Source organism: Geotrypetes seraphini, chromosome 3 (genome assembly GCF_902459505.1).
Source record: "Geotrypetes seraphini chromosome 3, aGeoSer1.1, whole genome shotgun sequence".
Lineage (NCBI taxonomy): Eukaryota > Metazoa > Chordata > Amphibia > Gymnophiona > Dermophiidae > Geotrypetes > Geotrypetes seraphini.
In genome coordinates, this window is record NC_047086.1 from 87,186,464 (window position 1) to 87,202,179 (window position 15,716).

Sequence of the window (15,716 nt, forward strand, 5' to 3'; positions counted from 1 at the left end):
GGGAACGCTCAGGCTGGTTAGACCAAGACTGGGTTGAGACCGAGGTCAGAGGCGTCGAAGTCGGGACCAGTTGGCTCACCACCAAGGAAAGCTGCGTGGTAAGAATAGCCTTAAGCATGTCCTCGAACATAGGCACCGAGACCAAAGGTGATTGGGTCTTAGGTGCAGGCGTGCACTCCTTCAGGAGCGACCTTGAGGAAGAGTATTCCCTGCGTGAGGAGGCTCGCTTAGAGTGATGTCTCGAAGATGCCGACGAGGCGGCACTGACATGAGACTCGGAGGTAGGCTTCTTTGCCGGCACACCTGAGGAGGAAAGAGGAGACTTACCCGAGGCCGGAGTAACAGGAGGGGCTGAGGCCGGGGCCTTTGAGGCCGCCGAGGACTTCGAGGCCGAAGCACCCAACGAGCCAAGGCCGAGCTCGAGGCCTGTCTCACAGGATCCATGGGGCAAAAGAGTTAAAGAATCTTGGCCACCCTCCGACGAAGAGCCCGCGGTTGCAAAGTCACACAATGGAGGCACGACTCCGCGTGGTGCTCTGCACCCAGGCACTCCACACACCAACGATGAGGGATGGTGATGGAGATAACCCGGTTGCACTTAGTATAGTTTTAAAACCCGAAACGAGGCCGGGACATAAGAAAAAAGACGGCCGCGGCCCTGCGAGGCCAGGCGGCCAGAGTAAGACCGGGAACCTGGTCAAAAAGGTACAAACCGAAAAACAAATAAAAAGGAGAAAAAAACATAGACGCGAGCACAGCAACTCAAAAGAAACTAACCAAACAAGCCGTGGTGCAAGAGGGACAACGATATCGCACGAAGCAAGGGAGCAGTGCTTCTGGCTCCGTGGAAAATAGAGAACTGAGGACACGCTGAGGAGACGCATGCCCTAGACCGGGCGGGAGGGGCACACGCACGGGCCAATCGCAAGCTTGAAAGTCTTCAAGCAAGTCTGTTTGTGAAAACGTCCGCTAGGGGGCTCCGGTGACATCACCCACATGTAGAAAATATGCTGAGATTGTAGACTGCTTGTCCTGCGATAAATGGTCTACAATCTGCTCCACTTCCATATGTACTGCTGATTTGTCTTGTGACATTATTATAATGCATACACTACATCCTTGCTTTCTATATTGTTCATGTGATCTTAAATTGATAGATATCATGATCTCTGTAGGAATCCAGCAGATACTGCAATTTTGGAAAACTGCTTCTTTAAGCAATCACAGCTTTTGGTGGAACTCCATATGTTTGTTTAAGAGATATTACATTACAGATTTCTATTCCGCCATTACCTTTCGGTTCAAAGCGAATTACAAAAAGAGTTATGGAAGAAGGGTTACAAAGTTAGATCAGAGATCCGTTTCCAAGAGAGGGTTAAGTAGGATCAGGGGTTAGGAAGGGGATGGTAAGAAGGAGGTATTCGTGGTATTAGGCTTTATTCAGGGATTTCTTGAAGAGTATATAAACAGTATGCTATTGAGAAGCAGCATCTGTCTCAATCAAGATCTACCAGTAAAATATGGTAACCCATTGATGTCTATCTTCAAAACTATAGCTGTTCAATATACTAACTGTATTGCTACAATGGATATATATGATTATTGTTCATACATGTAAACTTTTGTGAACCATACATGTTTTCTAATGTTTATATCTGCTAAAAAAAATTAATAAACAGATTGAACTAAAAAAAAAAAATAAAATAAAAAGTTTTAGACTAATATCTGTCAGGTTTGTTAGTGGCCCCCACAATATATGGTTGGTGGGGTCACTTGAGAGGCGCCCTTACAAAAGCCAGGTCCCAGGTTCAGTTCCCTCACAGATGATTCACAGGAAGTAGAATCAAAAAGGCACAGCCAGAGGTGATTGCATAAAGAATATATTATAGAAATAGGCTTACAGAAAAGTAGTATTCATAGGCATTACAACAATTAAGCATTACAATTAAGTAGAGAGCAAAGCAGTTTCCCTGCCTTACACAGTTCAGAGGCAAAGAGACAGAGAGTTTGAAGTTCTAGGGAGAGCCAGAGAGAGAGAGAGAGAGAGAGAGAGAGAGAAAGGGGGATGGGGTGATAGTCCAAGCTTCGTGTTCCATAGATAAAGAGAAGGATAGACAGAGAAAGAGAGAGAGCTAGAGCTTCAGATGTGTTGCAGAGAGGAGGCTTTTATAGCTTGGAATCTTATTCTGTGTATAGAAACTATTTTATGTCCCAGTATCTTTCTGTTTAGAATTTGTAAACTGTTTGAAACAATGGTTAAGGAGGGTGTGATACTTGCAGGCATGGTAGATGAGATTAGTCTCTGGCTTCTTTGTCCCATTCAAGCAGCCTATCTTCTTGATCTGTGCACCTGGACCCATTGTCCTAAGCATCCTCTTAATCAGACATTAACACCTTTTAGCTAATCATGATTCAATCAGGGCTACTTAAAACAGTCTCCCTGCCCTCAGGGTCTATCTGCATTCACATGCCAGAGTCAGACTGATATAATTTCCCATAGGCCTTCGCTGACATAAGTAATGCAAACTAAGAATTTTAGCAATAGCTATGCTGACAATATCAATAATGTAAAAACTCTTGATTGCCTTTGATATGGCAACAAGAATCTTGTCTGCTGATCAGACTCCTACCATGTGTAACATCCTTCCATCATGTGTCCAGATGCTCAAGCAAGAGGTAATGGTGGTAAAAGATCAAAGAGACAACTTTGAGATAGAGAATGTGGTTGTGATGGGGAGAAATTGCCAATGAAAAAGGAGATGACATCTTGGGAGTGTACTTGGATAGCTGTTTGACGATGAGAAAGCAAATTTTGAAACGATTAGGATAGATTATATCCAAGTTATAGACTGAAACCATTATTACCAGCATCTGATTTTCATAGTGTGGTCCAAGCTTTGATATTGAGTAGAGTAGATTATTGTAACTCACTGTATCTGGGAGTTGCTAAAGGGAAATTGAAGGCACTGCAGATGCTGATCCATTCGGCCGCTAGATTGATTACAGGGGTTCCTAGGAGCTCACACATATCTCCTACATTTAAACAGTTACACTGGCTGCCTATTCAGCAAAGAGTACATTTTAAGATCATTGCAATCATCCATCAGAGATATTGTACCATATTGCTCCAAGGGTACTAAAAGAATTGTTTGAAATTTACCAACCTAGAAGAAATTTAAGGTCTGAAAACACTATGAAATTGAGTTTAGAGGGGAAGATGCCTATTATTCATGTTGGAATTGGAGCATCAATGATGTCAGTGGCGGGTGTCAAACTTTGGAATGTTCTACCAGGCATACTGTGATTTTGTGTTGGAAAGATTAATTTTAAGAAAATGTTGAAAATGCAGCTCTTTGTTAATGCTTTTATATGAAATGTTGCTACTTTTTGTTCTTCCTGTAAGATATAGTGCCAACAAATTTCTGTGTTTCAACTTTTTACTGTTTTAGTGATATGATGTTTGTCTATTGTTTGTTCATATCCATGCAACTAAAGGGCGATCAGTATATTATATGTGTTAACCAATATGTTAACCACATAGTTTTATGCGGTATATAAATTTGTAAATAAATAAATTAATTAAGGAGATCCCCTCCATTCCTTTCCTCTCTGGCCCCCTTCTATGATTTCCCCACCCACCAAAAGCCCTCCCATCTAGAATCTCTACCTTCTTCACTCCCTCGATCCCTGAATCCACCAAATGCACTACCATTCAGCATCCCTCCTTTCATTTTTAAAGTCAGCTACTATAGAGAGTATTCATTTTAGATAATAGCATTTTCACATTAAATGAGTAACATCTACAGATGCCCAGAGATGGAAAAAAAATTAGTCACTCCACTGACAGTGAGCACATCCTTGTTTAAGATGAAGAATGTATCCAGTTTTTTTTCTTAAAGAAAGTAATGACCATGGTTTCAGGTTTCAGAGTTTTCCATTTAATAAGAAAAAGAATCTGAAAAGCTTTTCCTGCCATTATTAGTGGCTTATAACAAAAACATTCATAGCATTTTTAAGATTGTTATTACAAAGCTATGCAGTGCCAAGCTGATACAATGAAAAGGCAGAGAGCCATTGGTTTGCTTATTTTTATAAAATTACTCATTTACCAAAAAAAAAAAAAAAAAAAAGCCTTCAAAACTGTTAAAAATTCAAGTAGCAGGACCTTTAACACAAGCACAAAAAGCATCATCTCTAGTTCCAAATTAGCATTTGGCTTTCTATGCTCTAAACACTGCAAAGCTTTATTCCTGCTTTCTTGAACACCAGAAAAACGGAAGAGTGATTTTTTGAAATGCAGTTATGAACCATCCTCCTCTCTGCTAACACACAAAACTTACATTTTGGCATATTGTTCTTATTTTGTTTCTGGATACCCTTGCCAAGCACATGAGTTTTCAAATGCATTAATGATTTCATTTGTCATTCTGAACAAACAAAATATAAACAAAAATTGAAGGCAAGGGGTGGGGGAAGCAAATTTAGATGGGCACAGCACTTTTTCTGCATTTGATTGAAAGCCATTATCTACAGTCATCATTTGTCAAATAGCAAACTGTATTGAAACATGTGCCCGTCTTAACTCCTAATGCATGTAAAACTCAATTTAGATCTAAATTAATAGCCAACAGCATGTGGTGCTTTTGTAATTAACATCTTAAAATTACTATCATTTCAACTAGATTTAAGGTAAAAATAATAATTTGGCAATCAAGTTTAAAACAGTGCTCCTGAAAGCATCAGTATTTATTTTGCATAAAGATATATAAATGAACATTACCAGCACAAAATTAGTATTATCTGGGAATGAATTAAATATCTAATTAACATCACATTAACAATGCTTACAAAGATTTAAGAAAATATAACAACTCCAAAGTAAGCACTGATCTTTCTAAACACTATCCCTTGAATCCCCAAAAATGGAGAATTATAAATGACAATTACATTAAGAGTGAAATCGTCTGTGAAATAAAATCAACAAGGTCAAACAAGATATTTAAACAAAAGTCCATATGATAAATTGAGGCAATTCTAGTGTGGTATGAAAGACACAAACCTCTCATAGATGGTTTTCAAAGTTGACTGGTCAGGGACACCTTCTGTCTCCTCCAAATATAATATAAGCCAAGAAGTACGATATGGCCATTGCTCTGTAAGGTTGATCCAGGAAGCTAACCTATCCCAATTGAAACTGATCTGATTGGCTCTCAGTAAACGACCTATTGAGAAATGACAAAACAAATAACACTCATTGTATATAAGCCTATATGTTTACCAAACAGATTATCTGGGGGGGGGGTGTTAGTTAAGTGTATTAAAAGTTAGTCTTTTACTACATCTTATTTCACTGCAGGTGTCACTAACCCGTGGTTATCTCTGTACCACAGGTTAATGATTTCTATGATATGTGAATAATGCAGTTTGTGATGATACTCACATACCATGTCATTCATACTAGAATACTTCATAAGGAGTTGGCCCTTAAGGGGCTCCCCATCACAGTTTCACTTACCACAGGAGTCCCCTTCCTCTGAAGAGCCCCTGTGCCTAACTGCAGAAATCCCTGGTGTCTAGGGGGTACAAGGCAGGAGTGATCCCCAGTCATTCTTGCCCTGCCAGATTCATAATGGCACCAGCAACTCCTACTCTCATGGCACTACCACTAGTGGTCAAGCTGCCATGTACAGTAAAACCATGGATTGCGAGTAACTTGGGTGTGCAAGTGTTTTGCAAGACAAGCAAAATGTTTTATTAAATTTTAACTTGATAAACGAGTGAGGTCTTACGAGTGCACGTCACGTTATCACAACTGAGCTGATGGTGCTTCTCTCTGACGCTGTGGGAGTGTAGTGGCTGTTCTAAATGAGCGAGGTCTTGCAAGTGCAGGTTAATTTGTTTTACTGTATATATATTTTAACTTTATATAGTACAGTATTTTGTATTAAAGTTTTTGGGTTGTGGAACAAATCATCTGAGTTTCCATTATTTTTTATGGGGAAATATAAGTGCTTTGGACTACAAGCATACTTCCAGAACGAATTATGCTTGCAAACCAAGGTTTTACTGTAGTTGTTTATTCATAAGTTTTTATTTGACTTGTGAGTGGATGTTCTCATCTTTCCCATCTTATATATTGGTATGCTTTTCCAACATATTTAGTCTGTAAACCATTTTGTCCAATTGCTGTAAAGGCAGTAAAGTAAATATACGAGTGTCATTTCTAAATAATGAACACTATTTTTTTAATTTACATGTTGTATTTTTTTTCAAGTATTTCTTTACAATCCTTCAATATAATCTCCCTGCTTTGCAATGACTGAGTCCCAACGTCTGGGAAGTTTCATTATTCCATCTAAGACACCATTTTTGTTCAGTTGCCGAATGGCTCGGGTACCGGCAGAAAAAAGCTCATCCAGAGATGCAAAACGATGTTCACACATAGGTTGTTTCAACTTTGGAAAAAGGTCAAAGTCTGGTGGACTCATGTCTGGACTGCAGGGAACATGAGGTTATACCTCCCAGCCGTATTTGCGTAGTTTTTCAATGATGACATTCCTTATGTGTGGGCGAGCGCTGTCATGAAGAATGAGTGGCCCAGCCAAGAGCAACCAAAGTCGGGTTTTGTGCATTTTTCTGCGCATTTTTTGCAAAAAATCATGATAATACACTGCTGTGACACTTCTTCCACATGGAACTTTGTCTGTAATAATGATGCCTTCATAATCATAAGTAAAAATCATCATTTGTTTGATTGAGCTCGTCAAAATTTTTTTGGCCATGGGGAAGATGGAGTTCTACACTTGTCAGTAAAAAACTACACAAATGCGGAAGGGAGGTGTTACTCATGCTCCCTACAGTCCAGACATGAGTCCACCAGACTTTGAACTTTTTCCAAAGTGGAAACAACCTATGTGTGGACATCGTTTTGCATCTCTGGAAGAGCTTTTCTCTGCTGGTACCCAAACATTTGGCAACTGAACAAAAACGGTGTCTTGGATGGAATAATGAAGCTTGCCGGATGGTGGGACTCGGCTATTGCAAAGCAGGGAGACTACATTGAAGGATTGTAAATAAATACTTGGGAAAAAAAAAAAAAAAAAACATGTAAATTTAAAAAATAGTGTGCATTATTTATGAAAAGACCCTCGTATTATTAAATATAAACAGATTACAGTATATACAGTGCCAGGTTCATAATGACACTGGAGACCCCACTGATTGTAAAAGATTATCCCTCAAAATGAGGCTCTGTTGATCATACAAGACACCTTGGATATGAGAACTCATCCACATAATGTTCTGACAGAACATATTTTAAAACTGGCAGAAATAACCTTGAAAGAAAGTTTCTTTCTGTTTGAAAATTTGGTCTCCAGTATCATTCTGAACCTGGCACTGGAAAGGGCAGGAGTAATTGGGGCTCACTCCTGCTCCGTACCTTCTAGATACCAAGGATTTCCTCCAGTAGGACCAGGGTAATAATAAGAGGGACTTTGCTGGGGAAGGCTGGAAGATTACTTGATTAATGCCTGGTCTCTTTAAAATGTGGCCCAATGCTCTGGGAGAGGTAAAATATATTTTTCCAGGAATGCAGTAGCTTGTGGTATTTGCGCATCCAATTTACTCGTATATTGTAGTAATGAGGTGTTTACATGCTTTGCAGTTCATTACTAAATACCCTGCAGTAATGTATTAGCTTAATATAATGCACATAAGAACATAAGAGTTGCCATACTTGATCAGGACCGAAGGTCCATCAAGCCCCGTCTGTATCCAGTTTCTAACAGTGGCCAACCCAGGTCACAAGTACCTGGCAAGATCCCAAGGAGAAAAACAGATTTTATGCTGCTTATCCTAGAATAAGCAATGGATTTCCCCAGGCTATCTCAATAACGGCCTATGAATTTCTCTTTTAGGAAATGATCCAATCCTTTTTTAGACCCTGCTAAGCTAACTGCTTTTACATCATTCTCCGGCAACAAATTCTAGAGTTTAATCACATGTTGAGTGAATAAATATTTTCTCTGATTTGTTTTAAATCAACTACTTAGTAGTTTCATTGCATGCCCCCTAGTCCTAGTACTTTTGGAAAGTAATTCACATCTATTTGTTCCACTCCAGTCAGCGGGGGGACTGTGCAGCTTAGCAGTGAGGGGAAGGCATCTTGACTGGTAAATTTTATACTGTCAACAAAAAACCACGTATCATCACCATCATGTTTAGCTGCCTGTATGGTTGACATGGTGGTGACTACACAACCAGCATTTAAACCTGGGTGACCTGGGCCTACATGGAGTGGTGGGCGAGGCTCTGTTCATCTTCTTGGGCAGACTGAATGGACTCTGAGAGTCTTTTTCTGCAGTCATTTACTGTGCTACTGTGTTAGCAATTTGATGAAATTATCTTTCTTCTCTCATTAGTTCTTATTGTCCACCAAGACTTTTGCATTCTTTGAACAATCAGCATCTTCAAATTCCTTCTGTTCATGAAGTTCATTATGAATTACTAGAGTGAGAGCTTTCTTTTGTATTTCACCAAGGTTACAATTTATTTGACTTATGGGATACTTTGCTTAAAGAAGTTGGGAAACACTGTATTAACACAGCAGAGGATCCTAAGGTTTGTATTCTGGAGAGACTACAACCTTTTCAGCAGCACCTGAGAGGCTCAAGTACAGACAATATTATAATCATCAAGCTATAAGTGCATATAACAACATAAGTTATGCTGAAGTGTTAAGATAGTTATGTAGTACTCGAAACTGGTAAAGACCAAAGAAAAAGGTTCCCATTACAAAAGAGACCTGGGTTACATAGGATAGCTTACAAGTGATAGAGACCACTGAGATATCGGAAAGGTTTGACTATGGTTATAAAAGATCCACAGAAGGTTAATCAACTGAGAAAAAACCCTAATTGAAATAGCTAGGATTTACTTATAACATACAAATGACGGAAACTCAGAATTGCTAACTAATTAATTAACTAATAAATACCTTCACTACTCAATGAATTTTAACATATATCTGGTCTATTTAACTTTTTTATATTATATTATTTTTTTCTTTTTTTAATTTTTCCACTATTTATAAAGACTTCATCACAAAATTATAATAACAGAGCTGTGCAAATAGCAAATCAAAGAACTGTGCAAAATAGCATGCCTAAAGTGCAAATATGCAAAAACTGTTCAAAAGAGCAGAATAGCTTAGATATAACATCATCAGTCGAAGCTTTAGTTAAGCACTTATCTTTTCGAATTTATGTGAAATCATTACAAAAGAGACCTGGGTTACCGGTACATAGGATAACTTGCAAGTGAAAGAGACCACTGAGATATTGGAAAGGTTTGACTATGGTTATAAAAGAGCCAGAGTGTCCAAGAAAAGAGGAAAATGTACCAGTGTACAGTCTTCATTTGGCTTACAACCAACTTATTGATGGTCAACCAATAAAAAGATAGCTGTGTATAAGATTTGGATTCCTAATATCTGTACACTAGACCAGAATATCATCTGCATAGTAAAAAAACACCTATGCCAACATTTTGAATGAACGTAGCTAATGGACTAAAATATATTACTGTAAATATTAAACAATAAAGGGGGAAAAACTTAGCCCTGTGGGATACTGCATGTCAATGAGTAGGTGCTAGAGGACCCCAAAAAAATTCAAAAAGAGCGACTAAAGAGAAAGAGGGAACCCATTGTAAACAGAACCGCAAATTCCAAGAGATGCCAACTATCCTGTGATTAATCAGATCACTACTACTACTACTTATCATTTCTATAGCGCTATCAGGCACAAGCAGCACTGTACGTCAAACATGGAAGAAAGAGTCCCTGCTCAAAAAAGCTTACAATCTAGTTATGACAGGCAAACTGGGCAAAAGGTGCTTCTTTACAGAGGGAATTACATAGGGAATGATAGGACATAGGTGCTTGGAAGGTGGGTTGGCATTAGGAATTGAAAGCAGCTTCAAAGAAGTAGGCTTTGAGAATGGATTTTAACACTTCCAGAGACGGCACTTAACATACCAAGTCAGGCAGTTTTTTCAAGGCATATGGTGCAGCAAAGTAGAAGAGATGGAGCTGGCCATAGAGGAGAAGGATAGAGATAAGAGGAGCGTAGGGAGAAATGAGAGAGGAGAGATATTGATAAGCTGCAGCATGAATACACTTCTAGGTCAGTAAGAAGAGATCAAAGGCAGTAGCAAGGTGGTTATGCCATAGTCCAGAGAGTTATGCAGTTCATAACAACAGTGTGGCTAGGATCATCTCTATACTACGACCAGGCTTCAAATCTGATTAACGTGGATGTAAAATGTTTAGATTGTCAACATGCAATGACAACATGCAATGAAAGACTGTCTTATCCAGAAGTCTGGATAAATACACTAGATTGAAAAATGGCCAGTAATTGGACGGAGATGGGGATCCTAGGGTGTCTTAATATGCATGTTTTCATTAAACCACTAATTTGACCAAATGGAAGATTAGGTTTTTTATCTTCGATAATGTTCTTTCTGTTAGTCCCTTTAGGATTCCATACGCTAGGTGTTCAATCCCAACCAGCAATCCGGGAGTTGCAGAAATCCAACACTTTTCTGAGCACATACTCCTTCCCCTTAGACTGAGAGCTAGAGCCATATCCAGGTGAGTCCCAAAGCCAAGCAACACACCTGAACAAATCTATAACAAAGGAGGTACGGAGGAAGATCCCCACCAACATAAACAATTCTTGAACTGGTCTGCTCTGTAAAACATAAACAAGTAATAAACAAGCACAAAGGCAACTCAGAAAAACATTGATAGACTGGAGTCTTGGAAGCTCAAGCTGCGCTAGGGAGACAGAATTTCTGGAGGCTGTACAAGATTGCTTCTTGGAGCAGCTTGTTAGAGAACCAACGAGAGGAATTGCCACTCTGGACCTAATCCTAAATGGACTGAGGGGACCTGCAAAGGAGGTGGAAGTAGTGGGACCGTTGGGAAACAGCGATCATAATATGATCAAGTTCAAGGTGGAACTAGGAATACTGAAAGGAAAGAGAACCATAGCGACAACTTTTAACTTCAGGAAAGGAAACTACGAAGCAATGAGGGGAATGGTAAAGGAGAAACTTAAGAACACTTCCAAAAAAATGGCAGACGGTGGAACATGCCTGGTCCTTTTTCAAGGACACGGTGAACGAGGCGCAAAATCTGTATATCCCCAGATTCAGAAAAGGGTGCAACAAGAGTCGAACAAAAGACCCGGCGTGGATAACTAAAATAGTGAAGGAAGCGATAGGCAATAAGAAAAATTCATTCAGAAAATGGAAAAAGGACTAATCTGAGGGAAACTGGAAAGAGCACAGGAAGTATCAAAAAGAATGTCACCGTGTGGTTCGAAAAGTCAAAAGAGAGTATGAAGAGAGACTAACCAGGGAAGCACGAAATTTCAAACCATTCTTTAGATATGTTAAAGGGAAACAGCCAGCTAGGGAGGAGGTGGGATCGCTGGACGACGGAGACCGGAAGGGAGCGGTGAAGGAAGAGAAAGAGGTCGCGGAAAGACTTAACATGTTCTTTTCGTCTGTATTTACAAGCGAAGACACAACCAACATACCGGAACCCGAACAAATCTTCAATAGAAATCAAGCACAAAAGTTAACATCCATGGAAGTGAGCCTCGATGATGTGTACAGGCAGATAGAAAAACTAAAAACTGACAAATCCCCAGGTCCGGATGGAATCCATCCAAGGGTTCTGAAGGAACTAAAGGAGGAAATAGCGGAGCTACTACAGCAAATTTGCAACCTATCTCTGAAAACAGGTGTGATCCCGGAGGATTGGAAGATAGCCAACATTACGCCCATCTTTAAAAAGGGATCAAGAGGTGACCCGGGGAACTATAGACAGGTGAGTCTGACCTCGGTTCCGGGGAAAATGGCGGAAGCACTGATAAAAGAAAACATTGATGAACATTTTGAAAAAAACGAACTTCTGATATCCAGCCAACATGGTTTCTGCAGGGGAAGATCGTGCCTGACTAACTTATTGCACTTCTTCGAGGGAATTAACAAACAGATGGACAGAGGAGACCCCATAGACATCATATAATTAGATTTCCAGAAAGCCTTTGACAAGGTGCCTCATGAACGTCTACTCCGGAAACTGAAGAACCATGGGGTGGACGGAGATGTGCATAGATGGATCAGAAACTGGTTAGAGGGAAGGAAACAGAGGGTAGGAGTGAAGGGCCACGACTCTGACTGGAGGAAGGTCACGAGTGGTGTTCCGCAGGGCTCGGTGCTCGGGCCGCTGCTTTTTAATATATTCATAAATGATGTAGAAACAGGAACGAAGTGTGAGATAATAAAATTTGCGGACGACACCAAACTATTTAATGGAGCTCGGACGAAGGAGGAATGCGAAGAATTGCAAAGGGACTTGGACAAACTAGGGGAATGGGCTGAGAGATGGCAGATGAAGTTCAATGTTGAGAAGTGTAAAGTATTGCATGTGAGAATCAGAAACCCGAGGCACAATTATACGATGGGAGGGATTTTATTGACTGAGAGTACCCAGGAAAGGGACTTGGGGGTAATGGTGGACATGACAATGAAGCCGACGGCACAGTGTGCAGCGGCTGCTAAGAGAGCGAATAGAATGCTAGGTATAATCAAGAAGGGTATTACAACCAGAACGAAAGAAGTTATCCTGCCGCTGTACCGGGCAATGGTGCGTCCGCATCTTGAGTACTGTGTCCAGTATTGGTCGCCGTACCTTAAGAAGGATATGGCGTTACTCGAGAGAGTTCAGAGGAGAGCGACACGACTGATTAAGGGGATGGAAAACCTTTCATACGCTGAGAGTTTGCAGAACCTGGGTCTCTTTTCCCTGGAGAAGAGGAGACTTAGAGGGGATATGATAGAGACTTACAAGATCATGAAAGGCATAGAGAGAGTAGAGAGGGACGACAGATTCTTCAAACTTTCAGAAAATAAAAAAACAAGAGGGCATTCAGAAAAGTTGAAAGGGGACAGATTCAAAACGAATGCTAGGAAGTTCTTCTTTACCCAATGTGTGGTCGACACCTGGAATGCGCTTCCAGAGGACGTTATAGGGCAGAGAACAGTTTCGGGGTTTAAGAAAGGATTGGACAATTTCCTGCTGGAAAAGGGGATAGAAGGGTATAGATAGAGGTTTACTACACAGGTCCTGGACCTGTTGGGCCGCCGCGTGAGCGGACTGCTGGGCGCGATGGACCTCAGGTCTGACCCAGCAGAGGCATTGCTTATGTTCTTATGTTCTTAAACTGCTGTGTGCAACAAGCACCCCAAGAGTGAGCCTTCGGCAATGCACATACTCACAGAAAACTCCCCACAGGATCTGGCAACTGGCTGAAAAATCTTCAAGCCTATAAAGATAATAACCGAGGCAGAAAGAAGCAGGCTATTCCAAACCACATATACACAAAGAGAGCGGATAATATGGAATCCTACAGGAACTAACAGAAAGAAGATTATCGAAGGCAAAAATCTAATCTTCCATTCTTGAGTGCCGCATTCATATGCTAAAGATCCAGAAGCGGTCTCCAATCTTCTGATCCTTTCTTTGGTACGATAAAGTATACAGAGTACGTGCCTGAGAGGTCGTGTGGCACCAGCTCTATAGCTCAAATATCCAGCAAGCGCTGAACAGTAGTCTGGAATTTGCATGCCTTATCCAGGCGCCCGGATGGAGAATCCACAAACCAATCTGACAGAGGTTGGGCAAATTCCAGCTTGTAGCCTGACCAAATAATTTCCAAGACCCACTGGTCTGCTGTAATGCGCATCCAGGCAGGCAGAAATTCCGAGAGTCAACTCCCCTATCCGCAGAGGGGCAAGCGGCTCCCTGGTGTCATTGTGTCTTTTGGGCAGGTCATGCAGGATAGGCAGTGGAGGGTTGGGAATACCTGTAGCCTGTATACCAACCCTGGGAACTCTGTAAAGAGGACGAAACATATTGTCCTTAGTCACGAAAATTTAGAACGCCCAGAACCCCTGAAGGATCTGGCTCTACTATCAGGTAAGGGCGACGGTCCACTACCGACTCCATGAGGTCATTCAGCCCCTTACCAAATAATAACTGCCCCTTGAAAGGCAGCAGGGCTAAAGATGCCTTGGAGGTAGAATCATCAACCCGCTGAACCCAAAGCATTCAGCGTGCTGAAATAGAATATGCTGACACCTTTGCCAGCACCTTCAAAAGATCATACAAGGCATCTGCCATGTAATCTGTCCCAGCCATCAGAAGCTGAGGAGGAGGCTCCACCAAATCAGTCTCCAGAATACGCAGCCGAGACAGGCGCATGCCACAAAGGATGTTGCCACCACTGCCTTAATGCCTAAATTCGTTGTCTCAAAAATATTCCTGAGGACCACATCCACACGGCAGTCCACTCCCCCATCACTGGGAAGAGAGGTGTGCCTAGTCACCTGAGCCACCAAGGAATCCACCTTTGGCTGTCAAAAAGCTGCTGGCACTCTTGCACCATAGGATACAAATGGGACATAGCCCTAGCATTTCTAAAAAGGATCTTCTGGAAAGTCAAACTGCTCAGAGACTATACAACTCATATCCAGATGCCAAGGAAAGGTCGCAGATTGCGAGAGCACACTGCAAAGCCAGGGAGAAGAAGAAGTGGAAGTAGCAGGCTGAGCAACCAAGTTCAATTCCTGCAAAGATTCAGCAATCAGATCAGGCAATGCCGCAAATTTAAATAAGCACAGCACAGTCGGATCATCACCAGGATTTGCAGCCCCTAGGGCAGTGGTCCCCAACCCTGTCCTGGAGAACCACCAGGCCAATCAGGTTTTCAGGCTAGCCCTAATGAATATACATGAGAGAGATTTTTATATAATTGAAGTGACAGGCATGCAAATCTGCTCCATGCATATTCATTAGGGCTAGCCTGAAAACCTGATTAGCCTGGTAGTCCTCCAGGATAGGGTTGGGGCCCACTGCCCTAAGGGATCCGCGGATCCAGTACCTAAGTCCGGATCCCCAATCTGGGAAGGGCTGCACTATCAAACAAAGGATCAGAGAGGTCAGGATCAGCCGCCGGATCCCCTAGAACAGGAGTCAAAAGAGGAAGGGGTGGAGTGGGGGAAGATCCCCGAGGACACCCCACCGCCCTCAAGAGGCCAAGTGAGAAGGTGGAGAACTTCCAGCCCACAAAAATCTCATAAAGTCAGAAAAAATATCAGGTCCCTGGGGCATAGAGTCACCTTTAGATGATTTAGACTTGCGTTTCTTAGGCTGCCCAAAAAACCAGCCGAGTCAATCCCCAAAAGCAATGGCGGTCATCCCACTGGGTTAGTTGAGTGTAGAATCACTTGCTTCTGTGAGGGGGAAGCAGAACTGGTAGTTACCCCCCTCCCAGTTGCACCACATGGCACAAGGACACTCAAAAAGCACTAGATTTGCACAAACAGGGAGAAGCAAGGAGAAGAAGAAAAAAAAGAAGATTGCTAAAAATCTAAGATGGTCGTCGGCACCAAATTCACGCTAAAAACACGCTAAAATAAACACTTCCCAAAAATAAAAACTGGTGATTTTAGGATTTTTCAGGTGGGGGAATACAGGGAAACACTTGAAAACACAGAAAACCCATCAAAACTAACTTTTCAAAATCACTGTGAGAACCTGTCAACTCTGCTGTACTCACTCTTATCAGAGACACTGG

The 15,716-nt window shown here is 41.5% G+C and overlaps 1 protein-coding gene across 4 annotated transcripts in view; it reads right to left on the reverse strand.

Moving 5' to 3' along the window:
- The window catches only part of KIDINS220 (kinase D interacting substrate 220), a 306,588-nt gene that overhangs the window by 84,327 nt on the left and 206,545 nt on the right, over positions 1-15,716 (reverse strand). For all 4 annotated transcript variants that reach the window (XM_033937373.1, XM_033937372.1, XM_033937370.1 and 1 more), the window contains exon 22: positions 5,060-5,222. In XM_033937373.1, coding sequence (XP_033793264.1) covers positions 5,060-5,222 — 163 coding nt within the window. The remainder of the gene's footprint in view (positions 1-5,059; positions 5,223-15,716) is intronic.